Source organism: Antrostomus carolinensis, unplaced genomic scaffold (assembly GCF_000700745.2).
Source record: "Antrostomus carolinensis isolate BGI_N321 unplaced genomic scaffold, ASM70074v2 scaffold10703, whole genome shotgun sequence".
In the NCBI taxonomy this organism is placed as follows: domain Eukaryota; kingdom Metazoa; phylum Chordata; class Aves; order Caprimulgiformes; family Caprimulgidae; genus Antrostomus; species Antrostomus carolinensis.
The window spans coordinates 68454-91216 of NW_010307271.1; the positions used below are offsets into that span (position 1 = coordinate 68454).

The 22763-nt window shown below is 44.6% G+C and overlaps 1 protein-coding gene across 1 annotated transcript in view; it reads left to right on the forward strand.

The window, feature by feature from the left end:
* Nucleotides 1-22763, forward strand: part of LOC104522948 (T cell lymphoma invasion and metastasis 1) — an 88612-nt gene that overhangs the window by 9517 nt on the left and 56332 nt on the right. The window contains 4 exon segments of the mRNA XM_029084351.1: nucleotides 11407-11854; nucleotides 14339-14511; nucleotides 18584-18808; nucleotides 20252-20437. Of these exon segments, the coding sequence (XP_028940184.1) occupies nucleotides 11407-11854; nucleotides 14339-14511; nucleotides 18584-18808; nucleotides 20252-20437 (1032 nt within the window).

Below are 22763 nucleotides of genomic sequence, written 5' to 3' on the forward strand. Positions count from 1 at the left end.
GAAAGTCATAGCTGGGCTATTTGCGTGATTTTATTGATGCAATTATATTCAGTGTGCACAAGCGAATAATATTCACAGGGTGGCTTTGGGGCACCCACGCAGCAGTTCTGCTTTTTGTAACGTTTTAACATTAAGGGCTCAGATCTGCTGAAGCGAGACTTCCCGGAGAGCTCTGCTGGGATCCCGTTTGGCTTTTGGAGCTCATGTGGTGTAGGTGGGAAAAGCTTAATTGGCTGACATTTTCACCCATTTCTGCTTGAAGGGAAACAAGCTCCGGTTGGATAGAGCTTCTTATGGCTATGGGTTGTGAGATCCCCAAGAGCCTTCAACCTGCTTGTTGGGATCCAGATTTTGTGAAATGGAGGGCCATTGTGTCCTGCTTGCAGCTAAACATCTGCCTGCAGGAGACTCCCTCCTCCTCCTCCAGGTGGATGTTCAGAGACAAATGCTCCCCAAACCTCATGTTCCCCAGCTGTTAAGAGCCCTAATTGAAGCCTCAGGAGGGGAATTAGGGGATGGAAACCCTGAGATATGGTTTTGTGCCACTTCCAAGCCTGTCTAGCCACATCCTTATTCCATGTTCTCCCTCTCTGAGTAATTTCTGACTGCTCTTTCCTCTAGACCACCAAATGGGGAGTACAGCCTCATGTGAGGCGTGAACCTCTTTTTGATATTTCAACCTCTGCTACAAGGGCAGTCGAGTGAGGACATCCTGCATGTACAGAAGTTCTGGTCATGCGGCAAAATCTGCTTGCCAGGCCATGGTGCCAACAGCGTGTCTGTTCATGAGTGTCTGCTGCGGATCGGCATGAGCCAGCTCTACCTGCTGCTGCCTCTGGCCCTGAAGGTCTTGCTGCTCCCCATCTGGTTTTCATGATGGTCAAGGTGGTGATGGCAGTGGCCACAGAAGCCAGAGACCTCCATGGGCTCCCAGTGCTGGTATTTGCTTTGTGGGGATGATGAGGAGTAGTTCCCAGTAGATGTGAAGCTATGGGTGAACTGTCTTTTCTAAGGGAGTGATGGTGTTTTACAAGCAGTATTTAGAGCATGGTGTGACTCCTGTGTGCAGTAAAATCCAAGGAGACATAGTGGCCAAAGCATTTCTTCATGGTCAACCACTTGCATACAGGAAGAGTGGCTCGTTCCTCTCTAAGCTTTATAGCCCAATTTGTGATTTACTCCAGAAAGCTCAGTTCCAGTGGTAGCATTACAATGGTGCCAGGTTTTTCACATAACTTTTGAGAAGGAGCAGCAAGATGTCCCTCAACTCTGCAGGGAAAGCAAAGTTTTTAACTGTGTCCGGTCCAGTGCTTGTTGTGAAACTGAACAGGGGGAGAGTGAACAAACTTCCTGCCCAACTGACTTGGAAGCTGCACCTCCTTCAGCGCCAGCCCCAGACTCTGTCCTTGGCCTGTTAAATCCCCTTTTGTCCAATTTTCAAGTTTATTACTATTTTTGGGCCTCTGTAGGTAGCCTGAAAGAATTTGGGATCTCAAGCCTTAAAAAAAAAAATCCTATATAAAAAAATCTTGAAAAAAAATCCTAGATAAAAAAATTTTGCAGAATATGCAGAAGATGAAACCAAGGCTTTTGTGGGAATTAGATCAGGACATACAGAGAAACCAGTATAAAATTAGAATATCTTTCCAGTCAATATTATTTTTTTACCATCTCAGGGAATTTTGTAACAGGTTATAGTGTTTCATTATGCTCTGTAGGATGGCTAAACTCCAGAGAGCTGATTCTTGTTTTTAAGTTCTGTAAAACTTTTTCACAAATGATTTTGTGCCATAGAAGATATAACCTCAAAATGTAGAAGGACCACACTGGGTCAGTCACATGAAAGCACCATCCATCCCCGCACCTTGTTCCTCACATACCAAGTTCTCAGAAAAAGAAAGAAAAAATGAAACTGGGAGAGTACAGGGTGAACTTTCATTTAGGGCATTCTTCCTGATCCTAGAAGATTAGCAATTTGAGTCTTCCTGAGTGAGGAATGCAGCCAAGACTGTCGGGTTGACCTGTCCCGGATGAATTCTCTTTTCTGAAATAATTTTCTGGCTTCCACTGCATCCTGTTCACTCTCTGCATAACACTTGTGACCTTACAGCCCGCCCTCAGTCATCACTTTTCCAGGCAGAGTATCTTCAGCAGCTGAAGCTCTGCTCCTATTAAAGTAATTCTGTACATCTCAGTCTGTAGTCTGCCAAACATAGCTATTTTCAACCTAAGTATGATTCTTATCCATATTGACCTTTAATCTTAGTCATTTGACTCCAGATGGAATTGAGGAAAGAAATAAAGACAAAGTCCTGTATCACTAAATTATAGTTACTGACACATAGTTTAGTAAGTGCCTAAAAGATGTTGCTGGGTTTCAGCTGTAGCGTGCATCTGACTGATTCAAGCCCCTGTTCATGCAGTCCCGTAGTGCCTTTCAGACAGAGGTTGTTCCCAAGGTCTCACGTATAGTCTGAGCCATGCTCCAGATGTCCAAAAGCAGGAGATCCTTGAGTCAGACTGTTTGGCTTGGGTGACTCAAGGGGCTGAATGACCCCCAAGAGCACTGATCAGCCAGTCACTTTGCTGAGCCTCCAGGCAAACAACCCTATTAAAACCAAACATCTGTTTTCAGCTACTAGCCACGGGGCACCAAACTAAAGGAAGGGGTGGAAATGGGCTTGGGGGGGAAGGGGTAACCACTCATTTTTGTGGCAGCTCAAGCTTGCACCAGTGTAAAATGCTTTTGAATCCACATCTTGGGTCCTGCTGGCTGCAGATCCTGCTGGTGTGGAAGCTCTCCATGGCTCTGAATGACCAGAACCATTTAATGGCTAGACCAAATGAGCTGTCTATAGCCTGGCTAACTGGAAGTGGATTCAGTGTGAGCCTGGAGGAAAGCTTCAGTGTTTTGGTCTTTGCTGGCAAATATTTTGATAGTCTTTCTAAGATCTTAATTTGTTTTTCTTCCTTCACTCTCGGTCTGAAGCCAACAGAAAGCAAATCAGCAGTTCTGATAATCTGATCTAGCTCCATCAGGCATGTTTTTTTTAAACAGTACGACTTCGTAATTTATACATCTGAAGGGCTTGTACCATTGGCAATAGTTGTATTCTCTGTAAAGCTATATAAACTGCATTTTTTTATTTTCAAGTACTTTCCACTTAAAAATCACAGACAGGTTGCCCCAGCTGTTTGTTTGCTGGGCTGTGCTTACTTAGATGGATGCAATTTGTAATAGTGATCCTTTCCAGTGAAGTGCTCCATTGAAATGTTTCTTTTCAGAGAGCTTCAGCATGTGTTCCTGTCACTAGTCATCATCCCATCCCAGATGGCAGACATTTCCCTGCTCCCTTAAGTTAGGTGATTGTTCAGGTGAATACCTCCCAGATGATATGTTTTGATTTCAAGCTGCTGTTCTAAGCAGCTTTCCCCCTTCCTCACTTCTACCCTCTGTACTACATTGCTCAGGAGGAATTGCCTCTTCTTGGCACCATGCAAACAAAAAGTAACCTAACCCTGTATTTTACTTGAAGGATTTTGGTTAGGCATGTTGCCATTTAACTCGAGCACAGTTAGGCTGCTTGCATTAGTTTATGATTAGCTCCATCCCTCTAGAAACTTCCTTCAGCTGGGTGGTCCATTGGGATGAAAGCAAGGTAAGTTTTGGGGGGTCCTCAGCATATCATTTGGGAACAGAGGGATTAAACACTGCAGCACTCAAGAACTGAGACTTCCTCCCACTGCTAGGGATGAAAAGTAGGATTCTACCCCGAGCAGGTGTTGGAAGCTGTATGCAGGGACCACACTGCAAGAGGCTTTACTGGATTATGGATTGATTCTTGTTCATGATTTTATATACTTCAGCAACCCTTAAAAGTCAATACTAAAGCCAAGGAAGAGCTGGTGTGCCTAGGTCCTATGGTAGTGCTCTGTGCTGTTTCCTACTAAGGGCCCTGTTGTCCTCTGTGCGTTCTCTTGCAGACTTGGATCTCTCCTGTTATTAAAAAGCAAAATCAAAACATCCTCCCCCTTCCCTTAACCCAATACTGAAGCTCTTAGGGATGCAGAACTAACTTTCTGAACATGAACAGATCACAAACTGATGCCTTAACTGTCCTGAGTCAGTGAAGAGCTCCACACAGAACCCTGGAGAGAAGGGTAAAGCTGTCCTATGTATTTCTCTGCAGCTTTATTTTCAACAGATAGTTTAATTTTCAACATTTTCTGTCTCACAGCTAACAAGTCCTCCAGGGTTGTACTTTCCTGACTGCTGCAGGAGTCCCTGTGGGTCCATAACTTGCCTTTCAGGCATGTAAGTCAGCTAAGGAAACCAAGCTACTTAGGGAAGCCTGGTGGTCTACAGAGATGATCTCTCTGGAAGGACCCCTATGTTAGCTGGAAAATGTCTGGGGAGTCAGTGAACCAAAAATATTCCCAACCCTTGTGTTAGAGGCAGCAAAACAAAGCGATAACTTAACATGGAGCAAAGGAGCCAAGTGTAATACTGAGGTAACAGCCATATATATCAGTCAGAGTTGCCTGCCAAGGAAATGGAGTTGATGGATGCTTGATACATTGGTGTTTGCTACCTGCCTGTCCCACAGGAGCAAAATGTGTCCACTTCTCCTTCCCATATATGAGTATCTTCTGGGTACCTGGCACCCAGTACCTTGTCTGTCTTTCCAGGGTGCTAAATTACACTGTACAGTATTCATCAAAACAAGTTCGCAAAGGAATCTTGAAACCAAAATCCGCTGAAATCCATGCCTTAAGACTTTCCCAGGGACTATTGCCCAGAAACCTGTGACTGTGATTCATCCTCTCATAATAAGAGTGAAGCTTCTTGCTAGGAGAAATACCTAGAGGTCTGGGCTAGTACCTTTTTTTGTCAGGAGTAAATTTGATTTCAGAGAGCCATGGTCAAAACCTGCTTGCTCATTAAATGACTCTGAACAGTTTTAATAACAGATAAAAGGTTGGGTTTTTGTTTTTTTTTTAATTTTGATTCTTTCAGACATCTGAAGAACTGTTGCAGCAGTGCAGTGAGTGCACAGAAGTAGGAACCAAAGCTGCTTGTACTTATCTGTATCCGATCTCTTTGAATTCCCAAAGGTATCAAACCCAGCATCTCACTCTGGCATCCACATACAAATTGCAATTGGCTTGTATCTGTGCCTCACTCCACTTGGGAGCCCTCCTAGGAAGTGTAAACAAGACCCAACAAATCCAACAGAAGACTGCAGTTGGCCTGTGATGGTTTCTGGCTGTCAGTTTAGTTCTCCAAAGCCTGCTGTCAATCTGGTGCATCCTGGCTAGTTTCCATGGAATACGGTCCTGTTGTACACAGGCCTGTAGATATCTTCAAAACCTTCTTTTGTATCAACTCCCAGCATCTGATTGAGAGGCTTTGTTTGTTCATTGCTGCAGTAGCAGATCTTCATGTTGTTATTATAAATCCCTCTGACTTTACAGTGAGTTATGTGGACACGAGTACATTTGTAAGAGTCTTCAAAACTGTGTTTCTCTCAAGACAGAACAAGCTATGGAGTTGCTTTTGTGTTTCTCCATTGCAGCTTAAAAATAATTTCTCCCACTCAGGTTTTGATTGCAATTTATGCTGTATCTTTGCTTCTTGGGGTGTTCTGACTCTTTTCAAGACAGATAAATCTTCTAATGCATTCACTACTAGGTGTTCAAGTCACTCTGGAGAAAGGATTTCATTTTGATTTGGAGCATGTTGTACCTTAACAGACCAACTTGACCATCAAATGATGGTAGAGTCAGGCCTGAAAAGAAAGGAAAAGCACTTATCAGGCCAATCTTTTTCTACATTGGAACTTCAAAGAGACACCAGGCACATAAAAGCATGCAAACCATCAGACTGCTTACCCGTCTGTTTTAAATGTATTCTGTGGTGCTTGCCTAACTAGCAACCAGACAGGTTATGTGCAATTTCAGGCTGTTGGTGGATGTGAACATCTTATTGGCCTGTTGCTAAACAGGACGGGGAACAGAGGATTTGCATTCTCTTGGAGGGAGCCCCTTCCAAGAAAAAAAACCCCACTCAGTTGCCTTTTACTAATGAGTACTTTTAATCTAATTGTTAATTTAGAAAGAAGTATTAACCACAGAAGGAACTGTTTATATTAGGGAAGTAGGAGTTTTCCTACTAAATCAGTCCCATGTGCCTAAAGTGCCCATGAATCACTGCTGTCAGTCAAGCAGGAGAAGGTGATTCACCAGGCTATTTTAATACTGTCTGTAACAGGGCTGTTGGTGGGAAGTTTGGTAAGTGCATCGTTATTGCAAGCGCTCTGAATGTGTCCAGTCATGAGCCAGAGAGTTGGGCATCTTTGCTAGCAGAGACCAGTACCAAATATGTTTAACAAGGAGGCAAAGACACTTGGAACGTGCCCCAAAACTTTTTGTCTGATTTTTACCAGCTGTAGGTAGACATTTTTTCTAAAGCAAAAGGCTTTTTGCTGTATATCTTCTAAATCTAGCAAGAGTATTTTAACAAATATGGCTGTAGCAGACATATAGAGGTGTGAGTATGCAAAAGCTACAGCACCAAGCACATTAGCTCCATGTAGCTTGCATTACAGTTTTATTTGAGGAAAAAACATATATTTAAGTGGGTTGCTAATACTTTCACTAATATTTTAACCAGTTGGTTCATCAGTTAAATTGTTCTCTGCATTTGATGGGGCTGTGATAATTCCACTTCCTTACACTCAAATGCTATTAGGGCTGTGGTAGCTCTCCTGGCAGATGGCCTGCTTGCTGGGCCTCGCTGCATTCTTGTTGGCACCAACGGCACCATTCAGTTCATCTCTGGTTTCTCATTCTGTGGTGTATCTCTCTGGCATTGGGCATTCCACCTTTCCCTCCTATTTTCCCTCTGTTACTGTCTGTTGAACCTCCTTTCATAAACCCTGAGCATTTACAACTGATATGGTAGCACTGTCATTGTAAGAAACGGTGCTGCTCCTCCGTCACCTTCAGCAGCGGCAGGGATCCCAGATCCTGGTGGAAGCTGTGCTATTACTTACTGCCTCCCCACAGAGCGGGGCACTGTCACTAGAGCCTGTTTAGTTCTCTTCTTCAGCCAGTGGTCTTTATGTGCCTTTCTCCCTACTTTCTGCAGAGCAATCTTAAATTGAAGGGACAAAGCCCCTTGTTTATTCAGTTTGTTGTCTCTGTGCACTAAGACCTGTTGTGTTTGCAAAATGCCAAGAACTGCTATTCCCATGACTTCCCCCATCTCTCTGTCCTGAAGGAAATAGGCTTTCTTTTATTTGCTACATGCTTTCTACTTGGTGTGACCAATTTAATGATTTCCACCTCCCTCTTGCTTTGCCTTCTTGTCCTCCCAGGCCTGAAGCTAGGTAAACACCAGTGGGAAGGCTAAGCAAGGCAGCACAGATTTTAGTTCCAGTGTTGCATTTGGTTCCTGGGATGGTCTCTCCAGGCAAAAACATTCCTCTGTGTGGAGACAGCTGTTTGCCAGCCTGAAAATACAAAACATAAGATCTCTGGCAAGGTGCAAAATATTAGGTACAGTGCCCTGAATCTTACTCAGAGCTAAATGAAACTTTTGGGGGTTTTAACCAGTGAAATAAAACAGAGCCCCTTGACGATAGCATTGCAAGTCCAGAGTGATGTGCTGGTGATTTGTTATAACGTGTGTATAATGTCTGCAGGCTTCAGAAACATACATTCTGCAGTCATAAACCATTTCCCAGCTCCAGCGATGTGCCTGGCACATGCCATCGGCAGCATGAAGAAGAGCCACAGAAACACTGGGCAGGAGTCAGAGGGGTGAGTAGCGAAGGCTGAACAATGTAGTTCAGTTCAGCCTCAAGAATCTTTGCCTGGGAACTCCTTCTGCTGAGGAGTGAAATACCTGTTTCGTTAGCAAGCCTTTGTGGTGCACCTCGTCATGGACTTGGAATGGCAATAAGTCTTCCTCGGAGGAGAGAGACATTGCTGTTGCCCATGGGGCTCTTTGCAAACCTAAGCAGGAAACGTGAGTAATTTTTAAACAGCTCTCATCAAGGTTACGCAATGTTCACTTTGCTTCTGGGCAGTAGTCTGCGGTGGCCATGTCAGTAGGTACTTTGAAGGTGGACACCAAAGCTAGATGCCTGTGTATCCACATCGATCTCATCAGCAGAGAGCCACGCTGCTCACACAGTGTGAATTAGGAAGCTTAATTTTCGGCATCATCGTTTGAAAATTTGCAGGAGTAGTTCTGTGCCTCCAGTGATGTGTTCATCAAACCCCACTACAGTTTGTTGCTTGGCTTGGGACCATTACCCCTTCAGCCTCTGCACATTTCTGTGGAAGCACAATACTTTTGTGGAAGCACAAAGTACTCTCTACCTTCTGCTGGTCTCTTCGTTGAATGCACTTCAGTATGTGGGTTAGAGCACTGCAAGACGGCCAGAGCAGATGCTGGCTGCTTCTTGAGAGCTTTTCATGCCCTCTGATGAGAACGATCTGACATTGCAGCAGGAACTCAGAAGTCAGAGACCTGTGCAATGAATGCCTTGAACCCTGCTAACCCCAAGACCGATCTTCTCATACAGCAGACTTCTGAAAATGCTAAGTTCACTCAATGCTACCTTTCATAATTCATGAGTGTGAACAATATTAGCAGGCTGTAGGTTTTGAACCATTCTGACCTTTGTATGCTCAGACCCTCCTCCTACCAAAGGGCTCGAATCAGTTGGCTACAAGTCTTTGATACAGGATATTTAAGAGAGAAAAAGGAAGTGCAGGGAGCAGAGGGAGTTTAGGGGCAGGGCTGCAGTATTATAATGAAAAGATCTTTTGACCCATCCAGCCTATCACTTGCATTGTGGGAAAGATTATAAAGATGTTTGCAAAATATGCTACAATTTCAGCTCAGGAACTTATAGAACATTCACTTTTTGAGTTTTTCATCCTTGCATTTTTTTATAAATAGTAAACTGTTAATGCCCATATATCAGTTTTGGAGTATAATCCCCATTTATGGACAGGGAAACTTGAGACAATTAATGCTGTGTCTCACCAAGGTTATAGGAGAAGACTGTGTCACACTGGGCACGAGGGACCTTGAGAGCCTGCATTGCAGCACTGTGCTTGAACGTGGCTGGGTGCATTTCTGTTTTAGAAAAAGTACTCCATTTGCTAAAAAGCACCAGGAAATTTTTATGCATACGCTGGCTGGCAAAATTACAAATCCTGTCTCCCTCAAGTTGGTGGTCTGTTTTAGTAGCTCTTTATTTTTTAAAACTGACTAATTCTAGTTAAAGCACGAGATACGCTTTCTAAAAAGTTACATCAGCTAAAATTTTGGAGTTAACTCTATACTTTTTGCATAGCATGGATAAAATAATTATGAGACAGATTATATCTTTATGAAATCATTAACCTAAAATAAAGATCTCAAAACCTCAAATAATTTCTGTTGCCACCATTCCGCAGTGTTCCCTGCAGAACGCAGATTTGTTTATGCTATATGAATGGTACATTGTTTCCCCTTTAAAAAAGTTATGGAGGAAGAAAACAAATGCAAACCCCAGTCATTCCATGGAAATAATTATCCCAGTGAACCAGGGGGATCTGGTTCAGTTCTTTGGCGCTCCGGTGCCTTGGAGTGTGAGCATCGAGCAGCCGTGCCAGCCCTGGCTCCCTAACGCACGGGGTCTCAGGTGGAGCGCTGTCATCAGAAGTTGCACCATCCAGCTTTTCATGATGAAGCGCAAAAACTTGTGCACGGCGGTGTTTTGTAAACACCGGTTTCTGAGCAGCACCAGTTCCCCCCTCCAGATATTCCTCCTTTGCAGTGCTGCAAGAAATGGGAAGATAATTGGCTTCTAAAAAACAAGTGTATTGGAACAGCAGGAAAAAACCGTGTGGTTGTGAAAACGGGTAGATGACTGCACTTACAGGAAGCTCTGCTCAGCTCATTCACATGTGGTGGGAGTAGGGGAATATTGGCCTGTCCAGAACAGTTTGTCTATCACTATATGTTGCATTAAATAACCAGACTTACTAGGATAACTGAGCTCATGGAGCGGTGAAGGAAGTGCTTATTCTTCCAGCTGGACTCCAAGTCTCCCTTGAGAGGTAGTGTTTATAAAGAATGAGCCCATCCGTTACAAATTAATGCCTTAAAAGTTTGTCAAATTCAGCAATACCCTTCCCCTCCCCCTAAGGCTTCCTCATCCAGCTCTTGCTCCACAGGAGGAAAGTTTCAGAAAGAGCTCGGTCGAGGGTTTCTCGGTTTCTGCAGAGCTGCTCTTGGATGCATAGAAAACTGTTGGTTGAACTAACACAAAGAAGCTTGTTTTCTCTCAAAATAAATACTGCATTCTGCCACCTCTTCTCCTAGTCTCCTCATTTTTAAAAAACTTGTAAATTAAGCACCAGCTACTCTTGCAGGAGAGGTAGAGGCTGAAATTCCTGTTGTTTTGGCCGTATTTCTCACCTCTTTACATCTTGTTCCCTGGCTCCCTCTTCTCTTGAGTATCTAAGATAAGATATTTCTCTCCATTTACAGGGCTTGGCCTTTATTTATCCTCCTTCAAAAACTGCCGTGGATGCCTCTGAGTGCTGAGGTGGTAGTGATGGTGGTGGTAGTGCTCCCTTTAGGCCCTAGCCTTGTTGCCAGGGGCAAGCTGAGCCCCTAAGCCTTAAAAACCTGAATTTGGTTGTGTTTTTTCTTGTCTTGCTCAGGCTGACCATATTCTTGTCTCTTCTGATCTTTTAGCTGCAAGTTCTTGGGGATCAGGAAGGGTCTTCTGTTACTGAAGTATTTTGTCAGGGTCTGCCACAATGGGATTCTGGCCCATCGTTTGGGTTTGTGATGTGGAAGTGACACAAAATAGAAATAATCTCAAATACATTAACTTCTTAGGAGAAAAAAAAAGTACCTTTTTAGTTATATAATTTGCAAATGGCAATCTTGGGATGTCTAAAATGTATCTTCAGCTGTAGGTGTGAATGTATGATATCAATGTTTTTGTTTCAGAATGCGTAGGTTGATTGCTTCTTTTCTTGACACTGCCAGTTTTTGCTACCATATGTTCTCCTTTTGCAAAACCTTTAGCACTGTTAGATTAAAGTAAACATATGATGCTGCATTTTATATTCCAAAATGTAAAGGCATCACCTGAAATCATGTGTGTATGACTAGTCTTTCCTAAACTGTGCTGGAAGTTGTGCCTAACCTACCTTTTCTTCCAGTTGTCTTTCTTCAGAAGAAAAAGAGATGAGGGATTTCCAGTGCCAGACAAAATGGGGATGTGAAGAAATGTGGTGTCACTTGGCTGTTTTGGGTTCTGTCAGTGTCTCCAGAAGGCCAGGCTCGGCCAGGCTCTTCATCTCACACTGTGTCTCTCTTGCAACTAGGACGTCAATGCAGGCGAGGGGAGTGAGTTCACTGACAGTGGGATCGAGGGAGCAGCCACCGACACTGACCTCCTTTCCAGACGCTCCAATGCTACCAACTCGAGTTACTCTCCGACGGCCAGCCGGGCTTTCATCGGCAGCGACAGCGGGAGCAGCTCCGCAGGCGATGGGCTTCGCCAGGGGGTGTACGAGAACTTTCGCCGGGAGCTGGAGATGAGCACCACCAACAGTGAGAACCTGGAGGAAGCCGGCTCTGCCCTCAGTGACGAGCAGAGCAGCGGCACCCTCAGCTCGCCAGGGCAGTCCGACATCCTCCTGACGGCTGCCCAGGGCACGGTACGGAAAGCCGGTGCTCTGGCAGTGAAAAACTTTCTGGTGCACAAAAAGAACAAGAAAGTGGAGTCAGCCACACGCAGGAAATGGAAGCACTACTGGGTTTCCCTGAAAGGTACAGAGCAAGCATGCAAGGGTTTATCCAGATGGGCAACCATGGTGTCCTGTGGGTTGTGTATGGCTGCAGATGAAGAAACCAATAGCCTAGACTCCCAACAAAAGCTGCTGTGAGGTTCAGTGTAATTAACACCAAGTATGAGGAAGTGGTCCTGATGTTTTTCAGAGGCGTATTTTATTTGATGGTTGTTGATGTGCTTATGTTATGGCATGCATGTAGTCCAAGACACGTGACTGTGCTGCAGTGAAGTGGGGTTCATACCTTCCTTTGAGTCCTGCTGTCACCACCTAGGGTGGCTTCTGCAAGCACTGGATGTTTCCTTTAAGAAGCGTGTCTGTGGCTTCTGACAAACTAAATACTTGTGTGCAGCCACAGGCACGTGACAGTGGGAGTTTGACACTGGCACATGTTCAAACAGGGGCTGTGCCTTTGTGTGTGCTGCAGTGAAGTGGGGTTCATACCTTCCTTTGAGTCCTGCTGTCACCACCTAGGGTGGCTTCTGCAAGCACTGGATGTTTCCTTTAAGAAGCGTGTCTGTGGCTTCTGACAAACTAAATACTTGTGTGCAGCCACAGGCACGTGACAGTGGGAGTTTGACACTGGCACATGTTCAAACAGGGGCTGTGCCTTTGTGTGCATTCCTCTGGTAACTCTCATGCTTGGTGCTGTTGGCCTCTCCTTCTCCAAGATGTGCTTCACAACTATAAACACCCAGTGAGGTGCTGTGGATAGGAAGCCATGGTTTGGTCATCCAGACTGGCTTGTGACCTGGGAGACGTTGTCTCTGTCTGCATCACCCATCTTGCAGTAGGCAGCCCTCAGCACCTGGCTGCCCTGCCAGCCTCCTTGGGTGCCTGCCCCACAGATCGTTTTCTCTCTGAATCTTTGCAGTTCCAGCTAGGAGTGTGCTCTAGCGCCCTTGGGGTCTGAGGACCTATAAATGCCCATGCTTATAAATGCACATAAATGTTAACGGGGCAGCAAAACGCAGGAGCTGGCCTCCTAAAGTGACCTCTAATTAATCTTCATGCAGTTGCATCAGCAGTAAAACGGGTAGCAATGCTGGCAGGGTTTTGGGATTGGCCTTGCTCTACTCTGCTGTGACCGGCCTCATCTGAGAGCCAGGGGAGGCAGAGCCATGTCTCCTGCTGTAGGTGGGATTACCAAAAAGCTCAGTACATTCAGAGCCCTGTCCTCCCCACAGAGTGGGTTTTTTTAGAGCCCTTTATTATTATTATTTTTTTAAATTCGCAGCACTATTTTAAAACCAGCAGCAAAGTTAGGTGCCAGCTCTTCCTTGGGGTGGTTAGAGAGATTGGGGAAAAGAAAGAGAGAAGGAAGGGGGCAGGGGGACAGGGGAGCCCTAATCTCCTGGGAGGGGGGCCCTGTGGCAGGAAGATCTTGCTGTGAGGAGCAGGCAAACAAAGGGCCATCTGGGAGGAAAAAGGGGGAAGGATGAGCACGGAGGCAATGTTATTTTAAAGAGCTCTGACTCAAGTGGAGTGTTTGCTCCATTAGATTGCTGTGCCTTAATAATGTCAGTGTTTAAAAGAGTCTTTGAAGTTAACAGCTGCTATTGTTTGGCTGCAAATAGTTTTCTGCGAGGCTGGGTAACAGGGCATCCCTTTGCTCTGAGAGGGCTGGTTCCACTGGCAGAGAAACAATGTGCCACTTTAAACCAACTGTAGATAATGTGGGAAGGGGGGAGAGAGAGAAGGAGACCCTTTTTTGGGGGTCTCCCAGGTTTCAGGCTTGCCATATCTTGTCCCCCCGGGGCCCCCAGAGAACTGTAAAGATTTATTTTGTAAAACCAAGCAGGTTGGGATTTTTGGTACATCAGTTTTTCAGTGAGCACAGCTCATTCCAGTCTAGTTTTTTTGCAGTTACTTATCTACATCCAGTAATTAAATTGCTTGATCTTTGCCTTGCAGGGGCTGCAGCAGCTGCAGGAGGCTGAGGCAGGGCCATGGATGGAGGTTTGCCAGGGGCCTATCTGCTTGGCAGGGCTGGCTCACAGCTGCCTGGCACTGCCAGGGGGACACGCTCTTACGCCTGCACCTTCATTTTGGTCCCATCCATGGGACAGCGTGGATGTAAAGGACCCTCATTTTGGGTCTCACAGAGTTGTTCCTTATCTGAGGCTCTATTTACTGCCTGTGACTTTCTTGGCTTGTGTCTGTGGCTCTGTTTTAGCAGTCCTTGGGTGAACAGAATGGCCCACTGGGGCAGGGCTTGATGTACCATACAGCTCGTGGTGTGCCCCCATGGAGTGGAAACCACCACCTTGTTGGGCTGAAAACTGAGCCATTGCTGATGCTCTCCACTGTGGAGCTGAAAACCTGACCAGGCCCTGGCAAAACCTCCCTCATCCCTGGGACAGTTGTATGGATGATTTATAGTCCCAAGTATTAGCACGAAATAGATGAAGGTGACTATTGTGTTTAAATGTGTTGCTTGCTAATATACAATCATCTCTTTTAGGATGCACGTTATTTTTTTATGAGACTGATGGCAGATCTGGCATTGACCACAACAGCATCCCAAAGCACGCTGTCTGGGTGGAAAACAGCATAGTGCAAGCAGTACCTGAACACCCCAAGAAGGACTTTGTCTTCTGTCTCAGCAACTCCCTTGGGGATGCTTTCCTCTTTCAGGTTGGTCCAGTTCAAGGGTTTTACAAAGTTGTTCTTTTTTTGTCTCTGTCCAAGGAGGAAATCTTAGCTCCGGGTGAAATAAATGGAAAAATCCTGCTGACTCCAGTAGGTTTGGGTTTTTCCTCTGGCAGTGCTAGAGGCAGGACACAATATATTTGGTCCGTGCCACTCGAGAGACGCACCACCACATGTGAATCACTCTCAGATCTGCTGTTTTTATTGACTGACCAGACCCTCTTTGTGTAGATGGTTGGAACAAAGTAAGAATTAAGAAATATTCTTATGCCCCTGTAAAAACCGGGAGTTTTGCATGTTTTGGTAGTGTGCTTGTAACACATAGACCAGACTAATTACCATATGGGACATACAGTTGTGCATTAAATATGCTGTAACGCTATCTGTGTCTCATAAGAGACACATGTCAAAGATGGGACCTTGTGGAGAGGCTCGAGGGATTTACAAGACTAAGAGGAATTTGAAGTGCAAGGGGGTACTTGGACCTCTAGGTGCTCTCCCAGTGTTGCTGCAGAATCTGGTTCCCCCTTGTTCATACAGACCTTAGTCAACAACTTGCTGTTGCCTGATAGGAGACTGAAAGTGCATGTTCAGTTTTTTCAATCAGAATATAGAAATGTCTGAATTTCTTAAGGTACATGTTAAGGTACATTTTAAAAAAATCCAAAGACCATATACTAGTTGATGTGTTTCACTGAAAAGGATTTCTTTATTTTGGTAACTACTGCTTCCCTGAGTGATTTTTAGGTTGGCATTCCACTTTCTTATTGCAAGTCGTCACTAATCAAGGTGTGACACTCTTTTATTTATAATTTTGAGTCTGTGCTGAGGTGGTGCCATTTCCTCCTCTTTTGATTCAGTTTTCTTCACTGGAGGAATCCCTTATTTATTTCCCTTTCCAGTGGCAATGTATTCAGAGTTTCTTGCCTTCTTAAACCAGAAGCTACTCTGTGATAGGATGTGCCCTCACGTCATCACTCCCCTTGTTCTCCAGAACAAATCTTTAAACTAGCACTGTCTCGTAGGTCCTTGCAGCTGTCATAAACAAGGGGCTAGATTCTTAAACTAGTGCAAAATAAAAAAGCTTTACTGACTCAAGTGGTGATGGTTTACATCCTGAAGAGACTGAGTATCTGACTGCATATTGAAAAAAAACCCAAAACATTGTTTTGCGGACTCGCATCTCTGCCACCTCAGTCTGTTTTTCCCTCAGCTCAGAGTGTAATCCTGCACTTCATGGCTTTCCTGGGCAGAATACGTGTATTTTGCCACCCGGAGAGCTTCATCCAGGAGGTAAGTGTGGTGCTTATGGTCTCAGCATGTGTTTGAAAGGTTGTGGAGCACCACCTCCTCCTGCTCTACAGATAAGAGCTGTAAAATCTTTTCCATCCAGTTTTCTAAGGAAAAAACTTAATTCTTATAAAATTAATGCCAACGGATGCTAAATACTGGAAAGGTCACATTCAGTACATTTCTTTTGTGGCAACACAGGGCCTTATTCATTAAAAGCTCTCATGTCATTATGCCATGGGTAGATTTTCATGTAACTTTCTGGGAGAAAGCAAAAATGAGCCTTTTGAAATGAAAAGCAATCATTTATATTGCCTTGCAGAAATTTTTCCTTCATGTGTCCCTTCTGCCATAGAACCCATACATCGCTAGTGAAGCAGAAGATAAAGAAGGGATGGGTTTGGGGAGCAGAGAAGGAGAGCAGCTGCAGTGGTGGAAGTAATATACGAGTGACTGTGCTGTAGGGCTTGCTCTGCTGTGCTCAGAGCAGCCAATGCACGTGTTGGACTGTTCAGCAGTGTTACTTCACTGCTCATGTCATCCATATCCGTCCACACACAACACAGTACTGTAGTAGTGGTTTTGATGAGAAGAAACCATGGACCTGGGGAAGACTATTTCTGTCTCATGGAGACTGTGTACTTAGGGAGAAAAACAGGGTTGCTTTCTAATGTGTACAGATATTGGACATCTTGTAACAAGCCTTCCCACTGAATTGCACCTAGAGACATCACGTACCTCCTACATGATGATTCCTTGCTCAGTCAGTTCTTATCGTGCCTACACAAATCCATTCCTTGAAGATGTCACATGCATTTTCCAGGAGCTCAGAGCAACTTGTGACACCACATACTTATGTATCATATGTTTGCAGCTTGTTTATGTGGTCCTTTCCATTGAGAAGTGCCTCCTCATCTACCAGAAGAGTCTTCAGCTCCTCAAATCCATTCCAGATTCCTTTTTTCTCTCCCTCTCCCAGGAAACCAAAAAGAAACCTGAATCTAATGGTATACAGATAGTATTTTAAAACTGACTTAAGATAAAAATATGACCTCTTGCTGTTACGATTTTGCTAGGAATTAACAAAACATACCATCTCATTATAAGTCCAGTGCTACTCTCTTCTTTACTGGGGGCTAGGGTTCACCACCTGACTGTAGGCAAAGTGTTTCCCACTCTGCAAATAATTTATCTATTTTCACCAAAAATTCCTCAGCCGAAAGGAGTTCAACATGTCTTCAGCAGTGGTGATAAGACATTGTAAGCCCCTATCTATGAACGAGAGCTTGGTAATATTATTACCTGGGCAGGGAACCTGACCATCTTAAGCAATATACTGTGTACAGTGCCAACTGAAGACAAGAAAACTGGGAGTAAGAGATTGGTCTTTCTGGTATAGACCCTATCTTCTGCTTAGGACTTCTAACCTGAGCTAAGGAAAGCAATGTCATTCTGGTACATGTGTGTTTCACCTGCTTCAGTACCACAGAAGTTCTGGGAGCATCAGCCTGAAGTCCAGCCTGTGCATACGTGATTTCCAGAGTCGGGCTTATGTAGGAATCTCTCCTTGGCTTCACTAAGCCGTGTCCTTTGCTTTTAGTTGTGACTGCCAGGAGAGCAGTGAGGATGACCTTCTTCATCTATGCTAGCAAGTGGAGAAGTCATACTGTGCTGCCTATTAATAGATCAGGTATCATCAGAAAGTTTAATTAGAACAAGGTGGTTTGGCACCTTGCTACTTTTTCAGCCACGAGCCAAATACCAGTGTGATTACTGCTAAAGGCTGACACTCAGAGAAAGTCTGCTGCAACGCTGAGTTGGCTGTAACAAGATTTTGTAAATTTTGTTTTACAACCTACTGTAAAAAGGAATGAAGTTTAGTAAGAAGGCTAAGATTTACTTTTTATTTTGAAAGTCTAGGGAAGGAACACTTTGAAATACTATCCTTTTTGTGCCAAAAGCCTCTAATCAGAATAGTGATCTTATAGAAAAAAGGTGTCCTATGTCCCAGCCTATTGTCTCATAGAATCACAGAATTATTTGAGTTGGAAGGGACCTTAAAGATTATCTAGTTCCAGCCCCCCTGCCATGGGCTGGGATACCTGTTGCTCAAAGCCTCATCCAACCTGGCTTTAAACACTTGCAGGGAGGGGAAGTGTTCCCTTTTCCCAAACGGTTATACACATGCTTGGGAAGAGATAGTACCAGAGTCATTAAAAATTACGATGAGCCTGGCTTTAATGATAACAGGGTTGTGTTCAGAGTGCTTTGGGACCTTCAGAAGTGGAAAGCTTGTTTGTCTCTGCATCATAGTAAAGCTACTCATAGACATCATGGTCACGTTTTGTGCTATTAACTTATTAACTGTTGCATGCCAGAAAAGCTCTCCGTACTGTTAAGAGCACAGAACCTGTTCCATTCACTGCCTTAAGGAACTAGGAGTTTAGAAAACATCTAAATGTTGAGCTACAAATTATGGCAGCGTTGCATTGACTCAGGAAGGTAATTCCTGAGACCTTGCTGGGAAACACTGTGCAGCTGCACAGCACAGATATAGGTGTAATTCTAAGTGCTGGATGCCTAGTGCTGAGTTAGAAATGTCCTGCTTCAAAATGATGGGGTTTTATTACTTCTCTCATAAGTGGATTTAGGACTTTGAATCTTAAGATCAAAGGGAAAGGAGACTCCTTGGAATTGCATTTGTTAATCTCCAATCGATTTTAAAGAGGATCCTGACTTCTTTCCCCCCCTCTTTCCCGCTCTTCAGACCTCTAGCCAGACCGAGCTGGAGAACTGGATCACCGCAATCCATTCAGCTTGTGCAACTGCAGTGGCAAGGCAGCATCACAAAGAGGACACTGTCAAGCTCCTGAAAACAGAGATAAAAAAGCTGGAGCAGAAGATTGATATGGATGAGAAGATGAAGAAGATGGGTGAAATGCAGCTGTCCTCAGTAACTGACTCCAAGAAGAAGAAGACCATACTGGATCAAGTAATCTCACTTGCTTATGTGAAATAAGCTCCTAGCAAATATTTAAGGCCTTCTTCAGATTAGTGGTACCTCTGTCTGCTCCCACTGTGCCGTGTGTGTGCGCTGACAGGGCTCCCCAGAGCAGGTGGGACATGTGTTGGCAGGAGAGCTTTGCTGGCTGCCCTAGTTGCACCATTTCTCCAAACAATGTGCACTAAGGTACAGCACGGGCTGTCTTCTCTTGGCCTCTGTGCAAGGGATTTGGCTAGCTGCTTAGAGGTTGAGTGAGGGCTTTGGGGGTAGTGAAGAGGCTACTAGGCCATGGCAGCAGGATGCCTTAGAGAGACCTGGTCATAGACCAACAACTGCTGCTGTTGCTGTTGTCTGAAGCGTGGGAGAGGCTGGTTCTTCTGCTGGCAGATGAAACAAAGAAGCCATCTCTGCTTTCTGCTTGACCTCAAGGCTGCAGCCTCGGCTGCCCCTTGGGACTGCTCCTTCTGACTTCAAGTGAACAACGTAGTTGCATTTCAGAAGCAGAGAGCCTAGAGCAGATGTCTCTCCTGCTGCCACAGCAGCACCTTATTTTGGGAAACTTAACATATGGCTCCTGCTTCATTAGATTGTAGCTCTTTTACCACGGCTGCCAAATGCTCCTGTAATGCAAACCATAGGGAGCGGCTGGGGCCTTAATGCGCTAAGCTAAGGAGATTTCGTACCCCCTGGAAGCCCGTGAGAAGGAGGGAGAGAGCGGGGAGATGCTCGCCTCTGTTGAAAGGGCTCAACTCAAAGCCTGTCAATCACAGTGAGAGGGCAAAGCAGTCTCTCTCTTTATGTAACCAAGTTTTTCTAAACATTTTGAAACTGTTTCCTATCAGCAGTTTGAATTATTTAAATAAGTCCTTCATAGGCTGATTATAGTTCTCTTCCACAGTTAAGATTAATTATCCCTAGTGTACTACACTTTTTCAGGTATGGTGAGCTCCACTGATGCTTACAGCAATGCTGCTGCTGGTGCTGCTGCTTCAGGGCACTCTGTGTGGGGAATTTGGTAGGGTTTTTTTTTCTTGTTTCTCAGATGCCCTTGATGCATGAAAGAAGCCTCTTAAGGGACTGCTCAGAAGAGAATCCTGGAATACAAAGAAAATGAAAAATGGAATTTTAATCCTGTTAATTAACACTGTATCAAAGGAACCATTGTCCTGAGAAGAGACTTCTGCCATGAACATAAAAAAAGTTGTTTTCTGTCTAATGAAAACTTTTTAATTGTTTGTATCCTGTTTAGGTTTGGGAGGGCAGGGGAGAGCGGGAAGGAAGGGGAATCAAAGTTTCTTGAATGCGATCAGCATTGGTGAAAGGTGTATTACTGGGAACAGTAGAATTTTCTTAAGGTATTTACTGCTCTGTTCTTCCTCTTCTCTCCTTTTCTCCTCATGCATCTCACTCTTCAATCTTTGCTGTAAACAGATCTTCGTTTGGGAACAAAATCTTGAACAGTTCCAGATGGACCTATTTCGGTACCGCTGTTACTTGGCTAGTCTCCAAGGAGGGGAGCTCCCAAACCCTAAAAGACTGCTTGCTTTTGCCAGCCGTCCAACGAAAGTTGCGATGGGACGTCTTGGAATCTTTTCAGTCTCATCGTTTCATGCACTGGTAAGTTTGAACAGAGGCCAGGGGTCATCTTTGCCAACCTGCAAATCGCTTCACGTGTCCAATGCTGAGATCACGTTGACAAATAACAGTCTGTGCCTGGGCGTGAGCCCTTACCTTAGTATGCAGAATATTTTGCTTCCTGAAAGGAGTGTGTGTCCATGTTTCTCCTAAACATATGACAGGCTGAAAGAGTTGGGGCTGTTCAGCCTGGAGAAGAAAAGGCTCCAGGGAAACCTTATAGCGGCCTTCCAGTACGTGAAGGGGCCTACAAGAAAGCTGGGGAGGGACTTTTCATAAGGGCAGTTAATGACAAAACAAGGGGAAATGGGTTTAAGCTGAAAGAGGGGAGGTTTAGATTAGACATGAGGAAGAAATTCTTCACTGTGAGGGTGGTCAGACACTGGAACAGGTTGCCCAAGGTAATTGTGGATGCCCCCTCCCTGGAAGTGTTCAAGGCCAGGCTGGATGAGGCTTTGAGCAACCTGGTCTAGTGGAAGGTGTCCCTGCTGATGGCAGGGGGGTTGGAACTGGATGATCTTTAAGGTCCCTTCCAATCCTAACCATTCTATGATTCTATGATTTTGAATTTCCAGATCTGCACTCTAAAAATGCTTTCTATAAACAGATCTACCTGTTACAAGAGCAGAGTAATTTCTAATGTCCACGTACATGGGCTTGATTCAGAAGTCCAGTGGAGTCAATGGGGGTCTTTCCAAGGCCCTCAGCACATCACATGTTGGCTTAGATCTTCTCGGGCACGGCTTACTTTCTACCATATGGTTGAATCTACTGACCAATTAGTCTAATATCCGGTCACCAGTGATCAACACCTGATGCTCCATAAGGGAGGGGAAATGTTGTTCTCTGCTACTTATGGTGTGGCAAATAATGTTTAAAATGGTTGTTTAAGTAATGTAACAGCCCAGATCTTTAAAATACAGGGAAATGTATTGCAAAGTGGTGGTTTTTTTAATGCATTTAAATCAAGTTCCTGTAGTTTTGGCTTGGACTCTTGGAACTTCACAGAAATAGCTGAGCTCCACTGTTGTCTTGTAGATGTCAGCTGTACCCTTCAATTGAATCCAGAGCTGTAATTCAGTCAGGGGCGTTTTTATTCTTTTATATATGAAAAGATTAGCGTCATCATCCTGATAATTGCTGATGGATTTCTTTTTTTTTTTTTTTAAGTAGTGGGCTGTAATTTGCATTTATGCTTATTTTTTTGCATCTAGCAAAGCACTGAGTGTTAGCTTGGAAAACAGTCTGCCTCTTCATGCTGTTGTCTCTTGAGAGCCAAGTGAAAAAAAATATGTTTTGAATATGTTGTGTTGGAAAAGACACGTGCTTTCTTCTCCTTTAAGCAAACTCTCGTGTCCTCCTTTGCCCTCAGTAGCATGGAGATGGTGCAGTGAGTCTCAGTGTTGAGCTGGGTGCTGCATGGTGATAGCATGGCACCCCTAGCTCTCCTGAAGATGTTCCTCAGTACATTAGTCAGAGGATGTGCTAAGTCTCCCAGGTGCCTCTGCACAAATGTCCCAGGTGCAGCTAAGAAACATCTCACAAGTCCAGGCTGTGGAAACGGAGATGCTTGCAGTAGTGTTTAAGTTCTCCTTTTCCTTGATTTCTCCACATTTCCCAAGGAGAATCACCTTTATTCATACAGTGACGGTTCCTTGGGTACACAAACCAGCCTTCTGCTCGTCCCATCTTTCTATGGGTTTTTGTACCTGCTGCACCCAAACAACCAGTTTCTCAGCCCTGTAGCTTGGGGCATCACTCAGAGATCTGGGTGTTCCTGCTGGCGTTGCCAAACGACAGTCACATTTTGCTAGTTTCGGCTGTGGGAATCCAGTACAAAGGTGTTTCAGGAAGCGTACGGCCAAGTCGGCAGGGTGGGTCTGTCTGTCTGTCTGTCTAGCTTCGCCTTGCACTCCCATTCATACCTGCCATCTCCTACCACTCCCTTTTTCGCAGGAGAGGAGCTTGCTCTCCAAAGGCCACCTCCACATGGGAAATCTGCTTAAACTTTGGCCTAAACACTTCACCTCTGACTAATGTCGCACTAATTTCTACCAGAGCCTCCTCATTTGGGAAACTCTCCCCAGGTATTTGGTCTCAGTAAAGGCAAATACCTTTTTGCTCCAAAGGGGTTGCCACAGGTCATTTTTCAAGTACCCAAGCAGTTAACGCTGCCCAGTCCTTCTTGCTCACTTCTTCAAATGCTGCTGTCTTTAAGGAAGTGCAGGTTTTAAATACTTTGACCTATTTGCAAGCCTTTATCTGGCGTTGTAACAGTTATGAGTCAGTTCCACGATGCCCAGAGTGT